Source organism: Mastigoproctus giganteus, chromosome 2, assembly GCF_048544385.1.
Source record: "Mastigoproctus giganteus isolate SK-2022 chromosome 2, ASM4854438v1, whole genome shotgun sequence".
NCBI classification, from domain to species: domain Eukaryota; kingdom Metazoa; phylum Arthropoda; class Arachnida; order Uropygi; family Thelyphonidae; genus Mastigoproctus; species Mastigoproctus giganteus.
The window spans coordinates 73629240-73638774 of NC_143576.1; the positions used below are offsets into that span (position 1 = coordinate 73629240).

General features: G+C 35.5%; 1 protein-coding gene across 1 annotated transcript in view; it reads left to right on the top strand.

Annotated features, from left to right (window-relative positions):
* Positions 1-7611, top strand: part of LOC150089342 (SURP and G-patch domain-containing protein 1-like) — a 306779-nt gene extending 299168 nt beyond the window's left edge. The window contains exon 12 of the mRNA XM_090368518.1: positions 7553-7611. Coding sequence (XP_090224644.1) covers positions 7553-7579 — 27 coding nt within the window. The 3' untranslated portion in view covers positions 7580-7611. The remainder of the gene's footprint in view (positions 1-7552) is intronic.
* Positions 7612-9535: the final 1924 nt, after the last annotated feature.

Here is a 9535-nt window from a genome sequence, read left to right on the forward strand (position 1 = left end):
CCTTCTGGTGTTGGCATTGCTGTGGTAGCAATTTCATCATCAACCTTCACAAACTCTTCAAATCGATCAACAAAATCCATATGCTCCTTCAAATTCCCTCATTCCACAATGTTGCTATCACATTCATCTGCTGGACCATGTTTTTCAATGATATTCTCTCCATAGCCACTCTTTCTGAAGCATTTGATTATTACACTTGATGCAGTACTGTCACAAGGAATAACAAGATTACAGATAGCATCTAAGACATTCCAATTTGACTGCAAATTGTTCCCTCCTATGTTGCCGAATCAAGTAACTTAGCAGGCTGGCTCTGTATGATATGCTCTCTTGTGGTTGTAAATAATGCCTTGATCCAGTGGCTGCATAAAACTGGTAATACTGGGTGATAAAAACAACAGCCATAGATTCTAGATTGCTGCACAACAATGTAGAATCATCAAAATGTTCCTTTTTTCTGTAGCCATTCTTCCCACTTTTGATAACCAAGACTGAAAAATTTTGACCATAAGCTTAGCACTTCTATTGGCCTCATAATCACAAGGAAGTCAGTTAACTTCTTTAAAACATCTTGGTTTGGAAAACTTACCAGTCACAAATGGGACTAGTTTTGTACTTCCATCTGAATTGCAGCATAACAGAACAGCTAATGTTTTGTTTGGCAGAAAATTATAAAATAAACCTATCTTGTCAAGATTAAAATCCTTTGCCTCATTTTTGAAAATGGACTATACAGAACACAACCAGTCTGTAGTGTTTTATTTGTTGACTAATCCAGACTCGCCACAAACATTTTATGAAACCAAGTTATTCCTGTCTTTAAATCTTTAGAGCCAGCCACTGCTGCATTTGAAGTAGCTAATTTCATGTTACTGAGCTAGATAATTTGCCTTTTCTTCCAAAATTGTACCTAATGTTGGCAGCAGATTAGATGCACACATTTGTTGGTACCGCTCTAAAAGTTTTGTTTCTAGCTCCCCGTGTTTAGCTCCACAAATTCATTTCCTGTTTTTTTATCGTTGCTCAATTGTCAAGCACTTTCCAAGTTTTTTTTTTTTTTTTTTAGTTTTTCAATTTTTTAGATAGAGTAGGTAAAGGGATGTTTGTTTCCTTTGCAGTGTCCGTTTTGCTTCATTCCATCCATTTACATTTTTCCTCCATAACACTGCTAGATGAGATTTAATATAAACTTTAAATTAATTTAAAGACACAATTTCCAAAAAGGACATCAGCTCAGATAAAATGACACAAAAAATAGATTTCACTATAACTGGTGTAATAATTGCAACTGATCTTAATTCCGTGGAGATCAAGAGAGTCTGTAAACATCTGGTGAGTATGGGCTTGGCACACCCATGGTCCTGATCTGAATATCATCATTCTTCTCTTTCTTGCTTTCTTGGTGATTCCCTTCTATTTCTCTCTCTCTCTCTCTGTCTCTCTCTCAGGGTAATATGAGAATTTTTTTTTTTTTTTTTTTGGCTGGTGCAGCAGAAGCCTCAGGCTTCCTTGCACCATATGGCTAATAATAATAATAATGACTTAGATTAATATATAACAGAGCTACATGGGTCCTACATTATATTGATATTTACAAAAAATATATAAGAGGTTACTTCATTCAGCTTTGTAGGATATCTTCATACGACACTCTCTAAGTATAACCGACTAAAAAACGACAAAATAATTTTAATGCATTCTTCTACTCACTGCTCATGAATGATTTGACACACTGGAATCACAAATGAAGGTCCCAACCTGACTCCAAACATATCAAACCCCCTCAAAACTGAATGATAGAAGACATTGTGTCTAATCCATTAAAATATAAGAATAAATCTCAATAATGTAACTTAAAACCGTGACGGCGAAATGAAACTACTTTACAAATGATTCCCTTAAGCTGATTAAGCTTTTCAGCTAACGTCTTGTTCACAGGTTGGAAAATGATGCTTTGGAGCTGTCATTTTCTCTATTTTTTTTTTTTTTTTTTAAATAACTTAGAAAAAATGTTTTCATTCTTTTGTTAATTTAACAGCTCATCCTTCACAATAATGTTTTTCAGAGTGCACTTACATTGTAGCTACCATAAACTGGTTTTGTTTACACAAAAGTAAAGTCTAACAAGTCAGCCTTTGGAAAGCAGAGAATGGGCGGGGGGGTGGCCAGAGGCAGTAATCCAACAACTGTGCCAAGATTTGTATTACATATTAACAATATTGTAATACATATTAACCGAATTTTGTAATAAACAAATATATTTATATAGAAAAGCCTGTTCTTACAGAGGGGAATGATATGTGCTTCTTATAAACAAGTACCTTGTATAAACTGAGTTTGTATTAAGGAGATTTTACTGTATGAATAATAGAAATAAAAAATTCTTTGTACTTGGATTAGCATTAGTAGAGGCATATGATGCAAAAACAATTTCACGCATTTATTCCCTCTAAAGGTTTGTCCAGTTCTTCCTTGAATTTATTTAACCTGTCAACTTTCACAATGACAAATGGAAGTTTGTTCCAGCAATCAACTACCCACTGGCTACAGGCAAATTTCCAAACATCTATTCTACAACTTTCCTTCTGCAATTTGAATGTTTGCCTCCATCTCCCTAGTAGAAAAATTCCTGTATATCATTGACATTACCCCATGACCTGCTTTGGCACCTGTGTGCACTGCTCAGAAAACTTCATATCTCACTGCACAATTACCCCAGTTCTTTTTCATTCTCTACCACTCTGAGTGTAGTACCACATAGTTGGTATGTTTCTCTGGGATTACTTCTACCCATAGGCAATACTTTGCATTTGTCAATGTTAAACTTCAGTTGCCACTTCTCAGTCCATCTACCGAACTTTTCTAGATTCTGTTGCAGTAGCATACTGTAATTAACCCTGCCAACCTTTGTATCACCTGTAAACTTGGACATTGAGCTTGATATATCTTCACCAATGTCATTGATAAATATACAAAACAACGATGGGCCCAACACTAAACCTTGGGGAACTCCATTAATAATATTAGTCTCCGAAAAGCAGTGTCCATTAATAACCGCTCTTTGTCTTGTCATACTCAACCACCTTTTTATCCATTGTAGCAACTTATCCTTAATGGCATACTGCTACAGTTGGTACAGTAGTCTTCCATGTGCAACAGTATCAGAATCTTTCCTGAAATTCAAGTAAATGATATCAAAATTATTTTTTGCATCCAGTTCCCTTGCAACCACATCATAGTATCCAATCGAATTGGTCAGACAAGACTTCCCCTTAACAAACCCATGCTTTCTGTGAATTATTACTGCAGTCTTGGCTAGATGATCCTGCAATGCTTCTTTAACCAGTGATTCCATTATTTTCTCGGAACAGAAGTAAAACTAACAGGTCTGTAATTACTCGTGTCACCCTTTGATCCCCTTTGTGAATTGGGGATATCTTTGCATATCACCGGTCTGCGGGGACCTTACCTGAGTCCAAGGATGCTCTCATAATTATGGCTAAGGGTTTGCTTACTTTCTTTTCCACCTCCTTTAACATAACTAGATAGATCCCATCCACCCCAGTTGCATTTCTTATATTTAACTTCAACAATTTCTCCTCCGCTACCCTATAGAATTTCTCACGTGTGAACAGAGGCAGACTGAGTCAAATATCCTTACAGGGGAAAACATACAATGTATTAGAAGTCAGAGTGTAATACTGAAAATCACACCAGCCTGCATCGGCCTTTGGCACCCACGGTTTCCCCAGTAAGTCTTATGGCCAGTCTGCCTCTGTGTGTAAATGTAGATGCAAAATACTCGTTCAGTTTGTCAGCTGAGCAGGATCATCAACAACAGTCAAACCATCAATATCAAGCAGACCAACCTGATTTATCCCCTTCCTTCTAGAGTTTATTTGCTGTTTTTCTTTGCATCCTTTGCCAAAGATTTCTCGTAATCTGCTTTTGCTTGCCCAGCATCCTTTGTGACTTCATTACAGACTAGCTTATATCTGCCATAGGCTTCAGTGTCACCTTATAATTTATATGCATCCCATGCATTTTTCTTCTCTGCCACAAGATTTTGCTAGATGATCTGATTAAGATGTATAAGGCCTTGAATGGATTGAGCAGGCTCAATGCTGATGGAATTCTTCCTCTTGCTCAGATTACAAATCTGAGGGGGCATAAACTAAAATTGAGGAAAGACAGTTGTCGAATATATGTGCACAAAATTTGCCTTTAGCCAGCCAGTGGTTGATTGCTGGAAGAAACTTCCATCTGTCATTGTGGAAGTTGATAGCTTTTGGACAAACTTTTGGAGTGAATGGATAGGTGAAATGGGAAGGTTGGTTTTTTTTTTTTTGACTGAAGCTGTATAAACTTGCTTTCTTGCATCATATGCTTATGCTAATGCAAAAAATGTCTCATTAGTTCATCTGACATCCATTTAGGCCTAAACACTGAACTATATTTCTGAGTTGGTATGAAAAGCCTAGTAGCTTCGAAGATTAACTCCTTGAATGCTTCCCATTTAGAATTTTCTGTAAGTAACATCCTCAGTTGGATCCACTTTATAGAATTTAAAAACTCTCTGACACAACTGTAGTCACCTTTATGAAAGCAAAAACCCTTCCCTTTACACTGTGGCAGTGACTACAGTGATTTCTTTATATGCAAATTCTTAATGCACAAATAATCATTGCTGATAATCAGATCAAGTGTATTACTCCCTTTGTTGCCTCTCGAACATGTTGCTGTAGAAAAATAATGATCCAATAAATCCACAAGAGTCTTGCTAGTGTGCGAGTGGCCAAACCACAAGTTCCAGTCAATATCTGGGAATTTAAAATCCCCGTTATAAGACATTCTGATTTACTGCTCCACTCTATTTCTCTGTACAGTTCATTGTACTCATCAGATTAATTAGGCCTATCAGACAATCCTCTCATTTTTGCTTTCCCAGTGCTTGTCACACCAAACTGACTCAGTATTGCACTGCCCATCTATGTCAAGTAGATGCACTTCCTTAGATTTTGTTTCTTAACTAACAACATAACCTTCCCTCCCTCTCTCCTTTCTGTATACATTGTATTCCTCCATATTCCATTTCTGCACTGCTTTTATCTGCCTGACATGTCTTTGATATCCCAACAATATCCACCTTGGATGTCCTGACCAGCACTTAAAATTCATCAAATTTTTTTACTATACTTCTAGCATTGGTGTACATGCAGGTATACATGCACCTGTTCTTACTCTTGGTTGGATGGTTTGTCTGTATTTCATAAAAAAAAAAAAAAAAAAAAGTGCTTCATGAGAACAAGACCCCCCTCCCGCCAAAATGCACTCCACCTGGGGTGGTATGTATCCCACACTTGGGAATCTTTGCTTTAAAACTAGGAATTAAAAATTAATTCACCTCATAGCTGTTTGTAAAATTTCAGTCATTTCATGACTTTGAAATTTTCATGTTCTGTAAGATGGCTTGAACTTCATTATGATTTTAACATTCCTGTTTTGAAATGTTAAATCAGTCATTACATCTAATTTCAGAGTATATCTTATAGTTTATCTTATTTTATATTTTACTAGAATTAAAATGTAAAATTCTGGTAAAATAATACATTACTTAGGTGGGACTTTGGCTAGAACCACAAAAAATTACACTTTAAATTAGGATTTCACTGTTATAGTAACTATCAGGGCTAACATGTTTACATTCAGATAGATATATGATAATATAATTTTTCTTTCAGCACAAATTTCAGTCAGTCATTCTGGTAGCGCACAACAGTAACTAAGAAAAAATTACAAGCTAACATCTGACATGCTGTCTGGCAGCTGGCTGTGTTTGTTGCATTCACCAGTAGTCATTCTGTTCATCAGTGACAACAGCATTTTGAAAACAAATGTCACTTCACTGAATGCTATCAGTCATTTTGATAACTTTTTCCAAAGAAATTATGATTAAGAAGAAAAAAAATTTTTGAGGGAAAAGATTTCATCGTTGTGATTAATATTATCTAACTGAGAAAATTGCTGTATGGTTTAACTTGCCATACAGTTTAATCTAAAAATTCTGACATACTTTGATATCAGTATGTCAGTCCTTCCCCCCCCCCCCTTTTTTTTTTTTTTTTTTCAGTTTCTACCATTAGTTCACACTCTCCCTATATATATATATTTATATATCTTGTTCAAATTTTCAATCATTAATAAAATACTTTTTATTCATCCACTCAAGTTCAAATAAATTTTTTTAAACTTGTAGTGGATGACACTTGATGTTAATACAGTTTTTTCAAATATTAATTCATTAATTAAAATTAATTAATTAATTTTAGTTTTATATGGGAAAAAAAAATTTCTCTTATATAAGATATTTAGCAGGATATAAATTTAGGAATAAATACCATCAGTGGCGAAGCATGTAGATTGCTGGAAAAAAATTTCTTTTTCAGATTCTTTTTTCATTCTGGGTTCTAGTCTGAGTCAAGGAGGGAACAAAATGGAAAATGAAACATGTGAATAAAAATAATAGTCCAACACCATATATAGAAAGGAAAAAGGAAAATTGCAAGGAAATTCGCTTTCTATTTTGCCACTTAATATTGTGATTCTCTCATATGTATATACATATTTATATTAATTGTAATTATTTAATAAAAAGTAACTAAAATAAAATTTTTCTTTGTTGACCTAAGTAGGAATCGACTTTAAAAATTTTTTTTTATATTACTTGTTTTTAGGTTATTGGCTCATACTGTAGCAAAAAAAAATAGCCACTGGAATTGGGAAGGTAGAGTTCCTCAATTCAAAATATTCAAAGACATTGCACTGTGTAAGAGATAAATAGTGCAATGTCTTTCATTCAAGATTAGAATGAGGGGTGGCACCTCCGTGGGCAGGAGCAGCAGTGCATAGTACACACTTCTTGATTAGACCGTGGTTCTAGCCTGTGACCACCAAATACGGAGGAGAATGACCACCGCATATCCCCTGACCAATATGGCCTTAGTTGCTAATGCTCCTAAAAACCAAATAACAATAACAGAATGAGGGTTGGTGTGGTGAGCTAGTTCAAAGGAAGATCTATAGTATTCTGTTATAATTCCATTCTAATTTCCTAGTATAACTTTAATAGGCTTCTGCTTATGAGTTTGGTAAAGGGCAAATATTCTTTCCAATTTTAGGCATTTGTTTGTGAGATCAAGGCCCTGGTGGGCTTTCAACTAACTTGATAAAATTACATCCGTACAGGATCTGTGTATATTTGTTGAATGACCAGTGTAACTATTAATTCGTATTATTTTTGAAGTAGTAAGAATCATTTGATTTTTCCTTCAAGTTGCACACGTGATATTCTAGTTTTTATGTTTTGTTATAATAAATTTTCAAATCTGCAAACTTCATTTCTAGTATCCTTGTATATTAAGTAATATGTTGTTAATGTAATCTGCCGTTTTTCCCTTAATTGAAAGCATATAAAGTAACACGATTGTATTTTAAAATTTAGATATAATAAAGTGTCTTTTCAAGATATATATTGTTTTGTTTTTATTTTCAGAATAACCCTAGAAGACCATACTACTAGAGCAGCAAGTAGCTGAAAAAATTAACTAAATGATAATAAATATTTTATAATGTAGTGTCTGTTACTATAAAATAAAATGCACTCAAATTTTCAGGATCTTAGCTATTCAAAAAACTACCACTTTATAGTGTATTTAAATCACAGTTTGCATGTTTTATTTTGTTAGTCACAAGCAACCTTGAAATGCTTTTAATTGTATCAAATACATTGTGCAGCATTAACTAAAGTATTTCTTTTAAAAAGTAAAAGAAGGATATAGCCTCAGTTTTATGCATTCATATGAAGTTGTGAAACAAATTTAATTACGTTGTTACCAGTCTACATTTATTCCTTCTGAAGTTTTTTTTTTTTTTTTTTTGTTTTTTACTAAGTATTAAATTACAGTTTTGTTTTAAACTGCTGTATTTAAATTGGTTTTATATATACACTGAGTGATCACTGAATTACGACCGCCCCTATGAAAACTTATGCAACCCGTTAACCTTGTGAACTACGAGAGTGCAGAGTTAGTCGACCTACGTAGCATAGATAAAGTGTCAGTGGTTCATTAGGTAATAAAATTCCGAGCATGATGGTAAAAGGAAGAATTTATCGGATTTTGATAAAAGACAGATTGTGGATGCTTGACGAGCTAGTGCCACGATTTCCCAAACAGCTGAACTGGTGGGATGTTCGAGAGCTGCCACAGTTAAAGTGTACCAGCACAGGTGTCAAAATGGTCAAACAAAGATCCGACGACAAAACTGCAAAGGTCAGCGAAAGGTTGATGTTAGAGATAAGTGCCGGGTCCAACAACTAGTACAGGCAAACAGGCGTAGCACTGTTGAAGAGTTGACTACTCAATACAACATGAACCAACACGGAACAATATCTGGCATGACCATGAATCGCATGCTCGCACTTATGGGCTATACCAGTAGGCGATCCCTACAGCATCCTCTCCTAACCAAGGTGAATCGTGTAAAAGACTTCCTGGACGTTAGAAGACTGGACGGTGTTGCTGGTCCGATGAGTCACGTTATTTACTCACATTGTGCATAGTCGTGTACGGATTTGGCGTCAACAACATGATGCTCTTGATCCATCATGCATGGTATCAAAAGTGCAGGCTGGTGGAGGCGGTTGTATGGTGTGGGGCATGTTTCACTGGCAGGAACTTGGACCCCTAGTGCATGTGGAACAACGTATCAGTGGTCTCCACTATCGTCAACTGCTTGCTGTGTACACACTGCTATGTTACACTTTTTCCCAAATGGTGTCTTCCAAGATTACAATGTGCCGAGCCATCGCGCACTTGTGCAGGAATGGTTTGAGGAACACAGTTCTGACTTTCAGCATATCGATTGGTCTCTGAACTCCCCCCATATCAATCCCATATAGCACTTATGGGACACTATGGAAAAGCATATCAGGCGTCTGAATACACTAATCACCTCCATACCTGCATTGCTCACCGCATTGCACACAGCTTGGTTGGCCATACCTCCCGAATGCTTCCAATATCTTGTTGAATCACGTCAGATAGCTGCTGTACTGAGGGCAAAAGGAGGAACTATGAAGTACTATGACCACCTAATAGGTGGTCATAATTCAGTGATCACTCAGTGTATATTTACATTAAATATCTACACAGCGTGATACCATATATTGTGAATTTATATAATTTGAGCCATATTTTTACTTTTACCCCAAAAAAACAGCTTAAATACTGGTCTATATCATTAAAAAAGAAAAAGAAAGATTACTGTTAGATGCCCTTTGTGCAGTGGTCAGGGAATTACATTTAAAAATTTTTATATCATTCATAGGTACTTGGAATCCCCTTTTATTCTGCATGCTTAAATGCAATTCACAAGCATTAATACAGGATGTCCCAAAAGTCACTACCATATTTTGTTGAAACAGTGTGATTTTCAAATAAATTTCATTACGAAAAGTATACTGATTCTTTTTTAC